The 15,095-nt window shown below is 33.5% G+C and overlaps 2 protein-coding genes across 2 annotated transcripts; both read left to right on the plus strand.

The window, feature by feature from the left end:
* Nucleotides 1–4,410: 4,410 nt before the first annotated feature.
* LOC133812866 (vacuolar protein sorting-associated protein 35A-like) lies at nucleotides 4,411–10,703 on the plus strand. Its single transcript, XM_062246693.1, has 21 exons — nucleotides 4,411–4,621; nucleotides 4,743–4,839; nucleotides 4,976–5,099; nucleotides 5,588–5,773; nucleotides 5,874–5,961; nucleotides 6,151–6,207; nucleotides 6,316–6,405; nucleotides 6,486–6,608; nucleotides 7,270–7,404; nucleotides 7,670–7,786; nucleotides 7,880–8,119; nucleotides 8,200–8,265; nucleotides 8,394–8,483; nucleotides 8,667–8,756; nucleotides 9,067–9,156; nucleotides 9,329–9,397; nucleotides 9,479–9,559; nucleotides 9,676–9,783; nucleotides 9,884–9,987; nucleotides 10,075–10,188; nucleotides 10,280–10,703. Exons 1-21 carry the CDS (start codon nucleotides 4,529–4,531, stop codon nucleotides 10,500–10,502), a joined length of 2,385 nt encoding a protein of 794 aa, XP_062102677.1. The 5' UTR covers nucleotides 4,411–4,528; the 3' UTR covers nucleotides 10,503–10,703.
* A 1,376-nt stretch (nucleotides 10,704–12,079) lies between these two features.
* On the plus strand, nucleotides 12,080–14,442 carry LOC133812861 (putative F-box protein At3g16210). The gene is made up of 4 exons (XM_062246688.1): nucleotides 12,080–12,240; nucleotides 12,351–12,392; nucleotides 12,477–12,807; nucleotides 13,116–14,442. The coding sequence occupies exons 1-4, from the start codon at nucleotides 12,202–12,204 to the stop codon at nucleotides 14,285–14,287; spliced, it is 1,584 nt and encodes a 527-aa protein (XP_062102672.1). The 5' UTR covers nucleotides 12,080–12,201; the 3' UTR covers nucleotides 14,288–14,442.
* Nucleotides 14,443–15,095: the final 653 nt, after the last annotated feature.

Below are 15,095 nucleotides of genomic sequence, written 5' to 3' on the forward strand. Positions count from 1 at the left end.
CTTTCTAAAGCCACTCAAGTGAACATTAGTTACCAGTAAGTATATGTTATAATTTGTAACACACAACAATTAAAGTTGTACTTTTGTTAATAATTTGTCTCTCTTTTTTGTTATTGTTTATTTATTTTCACCAGCATGCTATTTTTTAGTACAAATTACACGGAGCGTCCATTTTTAGAAATGTCATTTAATTTTTAGTCACTTTTAAAAAAAATTAATTTTATACCTAATATTTATTTGAATCTACCAATTATACCCTTCAATCATACCTAAGTTATATGTATATAAGCAATGGTACTATGAGAAATATCATTATAATAATGGTAAAATTTAACTGAATTTATTTAATAGCTAATTTTAATTAACTAATCCTAAAACCAGGCACTTATCAAGTAATCCCTATTTTTTAAAATAAAGATTACCACGTGACAATTAAAAACTTGTTAGCCTCATTAACTTATGGTAGCTTTTTGATTTCCATAATTTAAAGAGCACGTTTGTTTTAGTAGCTCAACTGGAATGGTTTTCAAAATCCAAATTCAATCTAATTTAATCATTTCGATTCACACGAATTAGTAAAAATTAAATATTTAATTATAAGTAAATTAGTAGTGATGTACAAGCGATCGAGAGTGGTGGCGGGGGTAGAAAATGCACTTCCGCTACTATCTTCGGTCCCTATTTAACTCCTTTATTTCTATCTCCACCCTTGTTGAGGATTAGGCGGGAGTAGGCAGGGCCAACCCTAGGCATAGGTGGGCCGACCCTATGCCTATGGTTCCAAATAAAAATGGGCTAACAAGCAAATTAGCCCCCAAATCATACATTATTTAGATAAATGTCTCTCTTTCCAAAATAATCAATAAATGGCCCATTTCAAAAAACTAATACAGTGAAATTCCATATGTGCCCTTCCCTCTTTACTGAAAAAAATAGAGAAAAGTAGATTGAAATTCAATTACCGGCGACCACAGAAGTAAATAATCGACTTCTTCCTCTCCTTCTCGTTGTTTTTTTTTTTTTTTGCTAAGAAATTATTTGGTACTATCAATCTCATTCACATTGTTTTGCTAAGAAATATGATAGAAATGATATAATAAGGGTAATTTAGTACATTAATGATCTAAAAGGCCATTTTTCTACAATTTTTAAAATGAGGACATTGAGCTTCAAATGCACTTAATTTGGGCCATTTGTTATAAATTCTCAATAAAAATAGGGAAATCTTGATAATGGTCCATTTTTAATAGTAATTAATCAAAAATAGCTACAAAATTCATTTAATTAATTTTTACCCACTTTTAGAGGTAAACTCACCAAACCATCCTCTTCTTATTATAGTTCAAAAGCCAATTTCATGGTTTAGGTAAGGATATAGCAGGAAGTTTGTTAAAATATTGGGTATATATTCAAACATTTTAAAATGAGGCTAAAAATTTAAGGAGATTACGTAAACTGAACATAGAGTCTAATTTGTACATAAAAAAACACCTCATTTTATAAAAATGCTATTTTTTCCTACAAAAAAACCATATAGTTTTACAAAAATACCATTTTATCTATAAATATTGTAAAAATATCAAAATTTTCTATGAGCCCCAGTGGTCACAGGCAGGCCGAAGAATTCCTATTAACAAAATTGAAATTCATATATTAACCAAAATATGAAAAATATATATATATAAAGAGCGACTATAACGCATTTTTTTTTTGCAACACCAGTACATCATTTTTCTATTTCGGTACCTAAATAGTTATAATCCCAAATTTTTTTATATGATGGTGCACATTATAGCTGTATAGAACATCCTACAAATTTTCAAGAAATTCTGAATAGATTATAGTACCAAAACAGGGTCTAAACTGATTGTTGCACCCGTGCCTGTTTTTTGTGTACGCGTGTAAAATTTGACAGTTTGAACTCTGTTTTCGGTTTCGTAAACTATTCAGAATTTCTTAAAAATTTGCAAGATATTTTAAATACCTACAATGTACACCGCCATATACTTTTTTTTGGGATTATAACTATTCAGGTGCCAAAATATAAAAAGAATGCACCGGTGTTGCAAAAAAATGTGATACGTTGTAGTCGTTATGGGGTAAATTCTACAGTAAATAAAATATGAGATGTTTACATAAATATGAGAAAAATATATATAGTTTCTAAATTGATGGGAAAAAAAATAATTGTACAAAATATGGTAAGTTTTGGAAAAAAAGTTTAAAATATGGTAAATAAATTACCATCAACTTAATTCTCTTCTCTCCTCACGATCTCTTTCTCTTCTTCTCATTTTTTTCTTTCTTCTCCCCCATTTTTTCCTCATTTCTTATTTTCTTTCTCACGATCTCTTCTCAGATTTCTTCCAGCGATGCTACCTCCGCCGCTACCTCCGACGACGAACTGGTTTTTCTTATTCTTATTCTTCTTCTTTCTTTCTTTCTTCTTTTTCTTCTTCTTCTTTCTTATTTGGTCTTTCTTATTCTTCTTTTTCTTTCTTCAAATCTAGTTTTATTATTTTTCACATCTAATTTTGAACTTCATATTTGATTTTTCTGGGTTTTTTTTCTTCTAAATCTGTTTAAGTAACCAGGTACTTGACTTCATATTTGATTTTTCTGGATTTTTTTTTCTAAATCTGTTTAAGTAACCAGGTACTTGATTTTATATTTGATTTGATTTAAGAAATGTACTTAAGAAAAGTTGACTGCTATTATTTAATGTAGACTAAGGTAGTATAAGAAGCTATGTAGTTTAATATTTTAGGGTACTTTTAACATATGAAAGCTTAGGTTAGCTGATTAGTTTTTTTGGTTGAAAATGGCAAAAGTTGTCAAAAGGTTATTCCCTGTGATGTTTAGATCAATTGGATATAGGTTTAGCAGCCAAACGTTCATCAAATAAATATTTATGTGTTTATTAATTATTTAAAGAAATAGAATTAGAACGTTTGCTCAAAAAATGTATCGATAGGTTTACAAAATTTATTCAGAATACAAGTACAAGAAATAAAAAAACAAGCAAACAAAACTTTTGATTTTTCTGGGTTTTTTTTTTCCAAATCTGTTTAAGTAACCAGGTACCATAACGCTTGATTCATTTTATTCATATCATTTTTTTTTTTGACCTAGTGTAACCAGTTACAATAACGATTAATTTAAATTCTTTTGTTTATATTTGATTTTGTTTTCACACTTGACTAAGTAACCAGGTACCATAGCAATTGATTATTTTTTTTAGATTTTGTTTTTTTTTCAAACCTCGCTGTAACCAGTTACGATTATGATTAATTTAGATTTTTTTTTCATACCTAGTTGTAACCAGTTACCTTCAAGATCAATTTAGTTAATTTTTTTCATATCAGTTTTTTTTCTTCCAAATCTCACTAAGTAACTAGTTACAATTCAATTGATATTTTGATAACGGTATATTACTTAAAAAAATAAAAATTATTTGTATAGTTGTAACCAGTTACTACAACACCTCTTAAATAATAAAACTGATTTTTATAGTTGTAACTGGTTACCACATATCATTAAAAAAAATTGACAGTGGTTTACGATTATTATCATAAAAAAATCAAAATTGTTGATTACAGTAGTAATTCTTTCAAATGTTTAGTTAAAAGCAATCAAAAGATATTATTTTTAGTGGACAGACCCAGTTGTTCGCCGACCTTGTTTCTGCCGTTTGCCGACCTCGCGAAGATACAGTGTTGTCATTCTTCCCAGATCTAGCCTTGCCCTTCGCCAACCTCCCCAGATTTTTGCATCGCGAGCATCACGATACCATGACCATGCCTGAGCGCCTTTGCTTGCCCGTCGACGGAAATCGACATCTGCCTTGGAGCTTGCTGCAATATTGACGATGCAAGAAGAAGAAGAAGAAGAAGAAGAAGATGAGGAGGAAAAGGCGTACAAGAAAGAAACGTGGAAAATGAATCACAAATTGATTTTCATTTTAGGCTTTAAGTTTAATTAAATTGTTTTATTAAGTTGTCATGGGGTCTGAGTGGTCCTTTGTTAGTCTCTCTCTGTGTGGCAGGTCAAGGAAGAAATAGATTAAAATATTTTATCAAATATAAATAATAAAAATTATAAAAATAATAAAAAATTGATACTAAAAAAAGTATAAAAGATAAAATATGCAAATAAAATTTTACAAATATATGAAAAAAAAACTACTGGTAAACAAATAAAATATACTATAAAAATCTTTAAAAAAAAAAAACTGCCCATATTTTTCAAGTGTAATTTCCTCATAAAATATTATTGTAAGTCGGGCATACTAAATTGGGCTTAAGGCCCATATGATGTTTTAGACCGATGTCAGCCCAGCTGGGATAATGGCCCACTGAAACGGTCTGGCTCCGAGATCATCGATCCGAAGGAGGACTTGAAGCTCTAGGATCGATCGATCGATCGCTCCATCCAAAAAACGAAGACTTAGGAGGACTGTTAGGCAGTTGAGGCCGAAACGGAGACGAGTCAATCGATACGCTACCATCATCACTCTTAGAGAGAGAAAATGATCACAGACGGAGCCGAAGACGAAGAGAAATGGCTGTCCGCCGGGATTGCTGGCCTCCAGCAGAACGCTTTCTACATGCATCGCGCTCTGGTAAAGCTTTAAATCCTCGCACTTTGTTTGATTCTCGAGAAAATTTTGGAGAAACCCTAATTTTCGATCGGCAAGACGATAATTGTCTTCTGATTTATTTGGAATTTTTGTTTTGTGCTAGGATTCGAACAATCTCCGTGATGCCCTAAAATATTCTGCTCAGATGCTCTCTGAGCTTCGAACTTCGAAGCTTTCTCCTCACAAGTACTACGCGCTCTGTGAGTCTCTAGATCAACGATCTGGTTTCCTAACGTGTGAATTTTGTTGCAATTGGTAGTTTTTTGTTACCAATTTTGAGAAAATTATTTGGGATGACAATTGATTCTGCTTCCTCGTTTCTGTTTGGTGCTTCAGATATGCGAGCATTTGACGAGTTGAGGAAGTTGGAGATGTTCTTTAAGGAGGAGGCTCGACGAGGTTGCTCTGTTATTGATCTGTATGAACTTGTGCAGCACGCGGGTAACATATTGCCCAGATTGTAAGTGATATTTGCCTTCAAACCCACCTGGTCCTTTTGTTTATTGTATGATCTTTAAGACATAAATACTGTCGAAACCTGACATTTGGTTTTAAGAGTTTGGAAGTTAAGTCTCTGTTCTAATCATTTAAATGCATAATATGTATGGTCTATATACTTTAAACGAAGAACTCTAAACTTATTAAAGAAATCAAAGTATGTAAGGAGAACACTGAAACCAAGAATTGTGTGAAGTCATCGAGTGTGGCACTAAACTGTATGCATTGTTCTATAATCAGTCATAAAGGATGTGTTCTGTATAAAATAGTTCTTTCCTTCGTTTTCTTTACTTTAGTTTTAAGTTATTTTTACTGTAATTTTTGTAATCGAATGTGGAAGGTATTCTCTTAAATTGTTGCCCGATTCTTATTGCCCCCATGCGACCTTAAACTTTCAGTTGTAGCATTAAGATTTTACCCATCTTACGGTTTGTTACCTGATTCAATCAGGTACCTCCTCTGTACAGTTGGATCCGTTTATATCAGATCTAAGGAAGCTCCTGCCAAGGATGTTCTTAAAGATCTGGTGGAAATGTGCCGGGGAATCCAGCATCCTGTACGCGGGCTTTTCTTAAGGAGTTACCTCTCTCAAGTCAGCAGGGACAAATTGCCTGATATAGGTTCTGAATATGAAGGGTAAGGAAATTTAGCTCTTTCCCGTAATTCTGCTGGTAGATACTTTACAAAAATATTATACGGACCAAACCTGACCTGATCTCTGCCTTGACTTCTGTAGTGATGCAGACACCGTTGTGGATGCTGTGGAGTTTGTACTTCAAAATTTCACGGAGATGAACAAACTTTGGGTGCGGATGCAACATCAGGTTGGTTGATACTATTATGGTGCTCTCATGTTTGGACATGCATAGGTACCACAATGCTTGCATGTCTTGAAGGTAAATTTATCATGAGGGCATGATTTCTGGTCATGCAGGTGTTGTAGTGCTTGTGAATCATTCATACTCTTAGCTGATCCTGAGTTGAGGGTTGCTATCGGGCTTTCTGGTCTGCAGGGACCTGCCCGGGAAAAGGAGAAACGGGAGAAAGAGCGGAGCGAGCTACGTGATCTTGTAAATATCAGTAACTGATAGCTGGTTGGTTTTGCTGCAATTGTACTCTCTACATGTTGGGCGTGCACTTACAGAAGGATTGTCTCTTGTTCCTCTTTACTTTTATAGGTTGGGAAGAACTTGCATGTCCTCAGTCAGATAGAGGGAATTGATCTCGAGATGTACAAAGAATCTGTTCTTCCTAGAGTCCTTGAGCAGGTTAACCTATTCAGTTTTATTGTCTTTTTTTTAATTCCATTTTGGATGCTTACATTTACTGTAAACTGCCACTTTGACAGGTTGTCAATTGTAAAGATGAGATTGCACAATTCTATCTGATGGATTGCATAATTCAAGTATTCCCTGATGAGTATCACTTACAAACTCTTGATGTATTGTTGGGTGCTTGCCCCCAGCTTCAGGTAGGTGACATTATTTCCATTTTGATTAATTCTAGGTATTTTTTCCCCTTTAATTTGCAGTATCTTTTGCAAACACTTTAAAATTGAAGATTCTTACTCTTATTCATAAGCATATTGGGGACTTTCAATTCACTCACCCTTGGCCCTTGTTGTTTGTTTGTTTTTCTTTTACAAAAAAATCTACAGCTGAGAAATTGCCTCCAATTTGTTTGTTACTTTGGCATATTTAAAGTTACATTTATGAATCTAGATGCCTGCTTCTTTGGTTTAACTAAGCTTTTTTTAATCAGTCTTATCAAACATAAACAGAAACTAATATGAATTATGAGAAGAATTTCTTAATAAAAAATTTGTAATTGGTGCCACTTCAGGCTAGCTCAAGTGGTTGGGTGGATGAGTGAATGTGCGAGTGGTGTAGGGTTCAAGTTTCTGTAAATGTATTTTATCACGCACAAAATAAAAATATTGTTATATGCATGAAGTCTATATTGAACAAAGAGACAATTATTTGAATGTTAAGCGTTGAATGGTACATGATACTGCCTTTACACCGAAACTATGCACAGTAAAGTCTATTATGTTATAAAGAATTATGGGACCAACTTTCCTATGTATTTGATTTACATTTTGGTATTGACTTGTGTAACTTAATGTCTCCCAGCCATCTGTTGATATCAAGACAGTGCTATCCCAGTTGATGGAAAGGCTTTCAAACTATGCTGCTTCAAGTTCAGAAGTGTTGCCTGAGTTCTTGCAAGTAGAAGCTTTTTCCAAATTGAGCAATGCCATTGGGAAGGTAAAATCTTGTGTAGCCTTGAAGTTTAAAATTAGATGTGGGTATTAATATGTTAACCTAGGTAGGATCTTGGGTAGCTTCGAAGCTACTATAAGTTGCTATCAAATATGTAAACCTTGTCAAGGATGGGTGTGGTGTAGTTTCATATTGACAAAGTTCCTTTTGTCTCCTATCATCAATAGCTACTTTGTATCTTTTGTCAGACTTGTTGTATTGGGACATTTGACTAAATAGTCAACAATGAATTTGATGTATGTTGGTGCAGGTGATAGAAGCTCAAGTTGAGATGCCTACTGTTGGAGTTGTAACATTGTATTCGTCGCTTCTTAAATTTACTCTTCATGTACACCCTGATAGACTTGATTATGCAGATCAAGTATTGGTATGTTCTTTCAGTTGAGTTATAGTATAATGGTAGATGCAAGTTTTCCTTTTACCGATAGGTTTTTTTTAATCTTTTGTCTATTTTGGTCAGGGAGCATGTGTTAAAAAACTTTCTGGCAAAGGGAAGATTGAAGACAACAGGGCAACAAAACAGATTGTTGCACTTCTAAGTGCTCCACTTGAGAAATATAATGATATTGTCACTACCTTGAAGCTTTCAAATTATCCCCATGTGATGGAATATCTTGATAACGAAACAAATAAAGTCATGGCTACAGTTATTATTTCAAGCGTTATGAAAAATAAGACTCATGTATCAACTGCTGACAAGGTATGTAATGACTCATTCTTTGTCCTTTTTTCCAAGTGGGATTTTTCATATAACTGGATGATTTACTACTCTGTATGTAGGTGGAAGCTTTGTTTGAACTAATAAAAGGGCTTATTAAGGACTTGGAAGGAAATTCTGATGATGAGGTGATTTTTGATTTGTAATCTGCCCTAGTCATTTTCTTGACTTTATTAAATATGCTGCATAACCTTATGATCTGTTGCTATTTAGTGTAATAAATGGTTATGAATTTATATTTTTGGTTCATCTATAGATTGATGAAGATGATTTCAATGAGGAGCAAAATTCTGTTGCTCGACTTATTCAGATGCTCACTAATGATGATCCAGAAGAGATGTTCAAGGTATTGGCTAAATGACAGTTTTACCTGCATCTTGAATTCTATGTTATAAATAATATATATCAAGTATGTGGTTTGCATCTAAGAATTCGGTTCATTTTCTTTTGCTGCGACATACATTTTGGGTCTTGATTGAATTTTACACCTCTTGATAATGTTGTTTATAATCCTTGCTCTGGATTGCAGATTATATGTACTGTGAGGGAGCACATACTTACTGGAGGGCCGAAGCGTTTAGTTTTTACAGTTCCTCCCTTATTTTTCTCTTCCCTAAAGGTTTGCTTCTACTTGTTTGACTCCCTGGGATAAATGCGTATGTATGTGTTATATTCTGATCCTACATTTAAATCCTTTCAAATTTCTAAGTAGCTGGTTAGACTTTAGGTAGTGTTTTCAGATATGTTACAGAAACTTCTAAATGAGTGTGTGTGTGAAGTTGTAATATAGGTGACAAAAGGCTTCCTTGTATATGTAACCAAATCTCTATCAAAATTGAGTGAGAATGTTGAACATTCTATATTCACATTTTTTATTTAGGGAAACTGTATTTGGCATTGACGTGAATTATTTTATCTTGAATGTGCAGTTGGTTAGGCAATTGCAAGGCCAGGAGGAAAACCCTTTTGGAGATGACACAGCAACTTCACCAAAGAAAATATTTCAGCTTTTAAATCAGGTACATATTTGTACAATGGGAAAACAGTATGTCAATATCATTTAGTAATTTTTGTATTGCTTTACGAGATGGGGGTGGATACCTTTACTTTCTCATGTATCTGTATGATGTTGGTAAAGTCTTTACAGTTTCATTATTTATTATATACAAATTCGATATCCATCTGTTTCAGACCATTGAGGCTCTATCAATCATTCCAGCACCAGAACTGGCTTTAAGGTTGTACTTGCAATGTGCTGAGGTAAATGGAAACGTTTAGTCTAATTTACATTTGAATTCCTAGCTGATAGTATTAGTTTAACCTCCCATATTTCTTAATTAGGCTGCAAATGACTGTGAGCTAGAACCTGTTGCGTATGAATTTTTCACCCAAGCGTATATTTTGTACGAAGAGGAAATCTCGGTAAGTGTTTTTGCAACCCAGAAATCTACTTCCATTTCCTTTTGTTTGTTGTACGGAAGGTTTTATTTATTTATTTATTATTGTTATTATTATTTTGCATTGTGTTGCTGTGATAGGATTCAAAAGCACAAATAACCGCATTACATTTAATAATCGGGACCCTTCAAAGGATGCACGTCTTTGGTGTTGAGAACAGGGATACTTTAACACACAAGGCTACAGGGGTAACTACTGAGATTTATAGATTTCTCCCTATCTTTTTTGGGGATAACTCCCAGTCTTTGCTACTGATTTCTTTTGTGTCTTGTAAACCAAACCGTGCAGTATTCTGCAAAGCTTTTAAAGAAGCCCGATCAGTGCAGAGCTGTTTATTCTTGTGCACATCTCTTTTGGGTTGATGATCAGGAAAACATGAAGGATGGGGAGAGGTGAGTGTTACCATACATATCTGAAAAGTTAAGGGCCTAACCATTTAGAATTACTTTTAATTTTTTTTTTCTGTTAACTTTAACCAGGGTTTTAATATGCCTGAAACGGGCTCTGAGGATTGCAAATGCTGCTCAGCAAATGTCAAGTGCAGCCCGCGGTAGCGCTGGTTCAGTAACACTTTTTGTTGAGATATTGAACAAGTAACCTCTTCAAATCACGAACTTCGTATCTCTTACCCTTTTTTCGGTGGCGATCTTGATTAGGCTAACCGTTTTGAGTGTGTATGGGCAGGTATCTCTATTTCTTCGAAAAGGGAAACCCGCAGATAACTGTTGCTTCGATCCAAAGCCTGATGGAGTTGATTACGACTGAAATGCAGAGCGACTCTAGCACGCCAGATGAGGCTACCGATGCGTTCTTCACAAGCACATTGCGGTACATTGAGTTTCAGAAACAGAAAGGCGGTGCCATGGGAGATAAATACGAGCCAATTAAAGCTTCTTCAATTGCTTGATGACATGTTCAGTTTCTTTTCCTGTTTTGAAGTTCAAGATGGATCTTTTTCTTTTCTTTTCTTTTCTTTCTATCGACTGTTTCTACGTGAAACCAATTTTAGATCTTTTATAGGAAGTTTATATGTGTATGCATTGCGGTTATTTGCCACATCCATTGTGTGACATTTTAGCGTGTCTTAAATTATCAGTTTATTTTCGTATGTTTCTAATTGTTTCAATTTTTAAGAAATAAATTTCAAAAGGAACCCATACTCCACTCCACTCTGTATAAAAGAAAAAGAGGGCAATTTTAGAGCAAGTAGAGAGATGAGTTTGCATGTATGTGATTTTATTTAAAGTTTGTACTTAAAATATGCATTCAAACATTACAAATACAGTGGCGTGTTATTGTTTTTTAATATAATGGGTTTCAATTTTAATAAATATGATTAACTAAGTTAAACTCTAACATCACCGTGTAATGTTTTGATGTATATTTTGGGTGCACATGAATGACTTGTTCGTAGTTTTAATTAGTGGTTTTAAAGTATTGGAGAATCCTTATCATTAACTGCATTGTTAGGTAAAATGATTTTGTTTTTGTTTTAAATTGTTAGTTTAGTGAATTATTTGTAATTTTAGTTCAGAAAATTTTAGCTAAAATTGAGTTTAGGGTTCGATTTGAACTATTTCATAAAATACATAGTTCAAAAAGTCATTTGTCAAAACATAAGGTCTAAACTAATTAGACAAAATACAGGTCTGAAAAAATATAAACCCTTGATTGGATCTTGATTGGATGGACAATAATATATGTTGTAGCTAAAAGTCCTAGAGTTTCTATTCATTATGTTGTATCCTCTGCTTCCCATCAGTTTTCATGTTCATATCCTTAATAAACTATTTGATGAATTACTTGTCTATAGATGAAAATAATAATTATAATATTTTATAAAACCAACCATATTCTATTGATGAAACAGAAGACTATTTGTGAATTTTAAATGAAGAGGAGATAGTTTTGTTGTACAATAAAACATGGGATTTATATAATAACGAAGAAAAAAAATGAAAAGGATTGTTTGGGAAACTACAAGAAAAGGAAATTACCAAAAACAAAAGGGCATTATTCTGTTTGGAAAGCAGATTTTCCTTCTCACAGCTGCTAAAGCTGATTTGCTTGTTTTGTTTAATAAAATTTTCTTTCAAAAAAAAAAGAAACTACGAGAAAAGGAAATTACTAAAATTCGTATTTACCAAAAATAAATCAAATAACCGAATATAAACCATAGTTAATTACCATTTAATAATTATAATTATAATATTCTATAAAAGCAACCATATTCAATCTGACGAATTAATTATGGTTTAATACTAACTGAATTAAAATTTTTAACAAATAATATTAAATATCCATTAGAAATATCTTAGTTTATACGATTTTAAATTAAATGTTATTGAATTGTATATGGAAAACGGAAAATTCATTTACTAATATATATATATTTACTTGATGGTCTTTTAAACATGTATATTTTTCAATAGTTTTAATTTAATTTCGTCATTGATTTACCCAAATTTAGATTTAAAGTTTTCATCTTACGATTAAGCTTTGCAAGCTTTATTGTAATACATATATATATTTCCCTCTATTAATAGATAATTGTTGTTCTTGTTATCACAACCACAGTAATACGAAAACTCCAACAAAGAGATTACATGATGTATAATTTGGAGACCATTCTATATTCTCTTGAGGTATCATATTCCTTATTCTATTACTTTTTTTTTTTCTTCAGATATTCGAATATATATATATATATTTATATTGAAGTGAAAAAACCTACTGAATTGCTTATCAATCCCAGGAATTCGATACCTATAATTGGGAGGAACTCGATAAATGGGAGGTATAATTTTTTAAGTTTTCTTATTTATACTGGGTTATATATATGTGTGTGATTTAATGGTTGGTTTTGAATGATTAATAATAGGGTTTTCATGTTGTTGATGATTTGGATATTGTCCCAAATGAGAATGGTACGATCAGACCAGGATATGAAACTACATCACTGGCAAAAGATGCAGCAATGTTTGCAATGGAAGAACACAACAAAGATAGGCTTGAGATTGAGGCCATTGAGCTCAAGAAAATTGTGAAAGCCAATGGGATCATGTTGGTGCAAGGATTTTGGATTTTTCTAACATTGGAAGCAACAGATGGGACTTTTTATGAAGCCAAAGTTTATCTAAGTCCTCCCAACCACCAAACTCTTTCCAATAAATTGGATTTTTTGAGGCTTGCTAAGCACTATCCTATGCCAAGTGAGGACTGAATTTTATTGATTATGCTTTCAACATTTTAATTTCTAACCATTTACTTGTTGTTTTACAATCTAGCTAAGTCACCTCAAAAGTGTCAAGAACATGACATATTGCCATTGGTGCAAATCCCACGTAAAGTGTTGGAGCACCCTCGGGTGCTCTTTAGCATTTATCTTTGTGATAGAAAACTAGGGTGTTGGGTCCCACATAAGGTGTTGGAGCGCCCTCGGGTGCTCTTTAGCATTTCTCTTTATGATCATAACTCAGAAACTAATCATAATTGATCTATTCTCTGTCGTTCTATGCAGGCAAAAACACCATAGATCCCATTGGGGCAATGACCAAGTTTCCTTGGGAATTGGTTGATCAAATACTTTGCGGACTGCCCGTGAAGGATCTGCTACGTTGCAGGTCGGTATGTAAGGAGTTGTGCTCTCGAATCAACAGCCGTGATATCATGCACAATCACCTCAACTCTAACGTAGGCCTCTTTTTCATCATGGACGATGCTAATGGTTCAAACTCCTCCTTATACTCACACAGATTCCAGTGGCTCCACCTATCAACTTCAAACTTGTTGCCTCTATTTGAAGACGCAAAGACCATGTTTCGAAGCTATTCTGCTATTGCTACCTGTAATGGCTTACTTGTTATGAAGAAGATGCTTGTCTACAAAGAAGTAGTTATTTGGAACCCCTCCATTCCAAGCTGTTACCTCAAAGTTTCCTATACTTTTGGCTATAACCGTACCACAACTGTAATTGGATTTGGGCACGACCCTGTTAATGACGACTATAAGTTGTTAACATCCACTGCGTTGGCCAGAATTGAAAGTCCACCTAAATATCTTTGTGGTTTTGCATATTGTGATGTGTACCGTTTCCATATTTACAGTGTAAAAACCAAGACTTGGAGAGAACTTGGAAGAGCTTTTCAAGACAATTTTGGTTATTATCGGTTTGGTCATGCACTTGTTTGCAATGCTTTGTATTGGGTTGTGACCCCAATACTTGAAGAAAAGTGTTCCAGCAAGAAAGCAGATCAATTTATCTTATTCAAGTTTGATCTTGTGACTGAACAACACCATAAGATTTTGTTGCCAAGTTCGGAACGGAGACCTTCACACCACACACCAGTGGAGTTAGGAGGGTGTCTTTGCCTGGTTTCCTGGTACACAGTTAAAGACATTTGCTATAAAAACAATTATTATGCTTATAATTATCACATATGGAAAATGACTAGTGGTACTAGTTGGGTGAAGTTGTTCTCAGTGGTACCACCTAATGGGATCAATTATTACAGTTTGGTTCCTCTGACATATTATAAGACTAGTGATCAGGTTCTCTTATTTGTAAACAAAGAGAAACTTGTTCTGTATGACATGAAAACGAAGATTCTACAAGATTTGACCATTTCGGGTATCCTAGAAGAATTCAAAAAATGCTTGTGTGTCAACAGCAGCATTGTTCGAGTTGATTGATGTGCCATTAGTACAAACGAAATATGATTATAAGTCATTTATTATTTAGGATTTTTACTTCATATCTGAATTTTTTTATGTAAGATTAATAAATATCACTTTAGATGGTCTCGTAGCCTAACTTTCTTATTTATATATAATTTTTTTGTCTCTTAGTCTCTAATGAGTTGTTTGAATTGTGGAGCTAAATGAATGTGTTATTAGTTTGGTACATGTAGATGTAACATGATCAGTGTGATTTTTTTGCTTTTTAATTGAACTTGTCTTGACATGAAAATTATTTTCCTCAAGACTAACATGCATAGTACCATGAAATAAGATCCTCAAGTGTAAGGGTCTGAAGTGAACTAGACTGGCGAAAATGTAACAAGGATTGATTATAAGTTTGTTTTGGTTAATACAAATGAAAAAACAGAGATGATATTCACTTAAATGGATCCCTACCCATTTGAATCAACCTATCATTCTTTGTGGGGCTGTGCATGAAAGTTTGAAGACCATTCAGAAGGCTTTTCTTAATGTGGTGAATACTTCTATGTGAACTTTTAGATTGTTTATCAAAGGAGAACCGAAGGGTGCATGAGAATAATGTTTACTGCATGAAGACATAGATATTTACTGGGTTTTGGCTTACCTGCCTAAACAATAATATTTTATAATAGGTAGTATAATAATTTTACATTTAAACTTTATATTCATTCTTATCATTTTTCCTCTCAAGATGAAATTTATTTTCCTCTCCATCCTTTTTATACTCTCTCGATCGCCATCTTTCTAAGTCTCCTTCCTTTTCTTCCATACATAGCCT

Source organism: Humulus lupulus, chromosome 1 (assembly GCF_963169125.1).
Source record: "Humulus lupulus chromosome 1, drHumLupu1.1, whole genome shotgun sequence".
In the NCBI taxonomy this organism is placed as follows: Eukaryota; Viridiplantae; Streptophyta; class Magnoliopsida; order Rosales; family Cannabaceae; genus Humulus; species Humulus lupulus.

Coding starts and splice junctions, on each gene's coding strand:
- LOC133812866 (XM_062246693.1), top strand. CDS start 4,529: ATGATCACAGACGGAGCCGAAGACGAAGAGAAATGGCTGTCCGCCGGG. Junction 4,622..4,742: donor TCTACATGCATCGCGCTCTG/GTAAAGCTTTAA, acceptor GTTTTGTGCTAG/GATTCGAACAATCTCCGTGA. Junction 8,120..8,199: donor ATGTATCAACTGCTGACAAG/GTATGTAATGAC, acceptor CTCTGTATGTAG/GTGGAAGCTTTGTTTGAACT.
- LOC133812861 (XM_062246688.1), top strand. CDS start 12,202: ATGATGTATAATTTGGAGACCATTCTATATTCTCTTGAG. Junction 12,393..12,476: donor AGGAACTCGATAAATGGGAG/GTATAATTTTTT, acceptor GATTAATAATAG/GGTTTTCATGTTGTTGATGA. Junction 12,808..13,115: donor TAAGCACTATCCTATGCCAA/GTGAGGACTGAA, acceptor CGTTCTATGCAG/GCAAAAACACCATAGATCCC.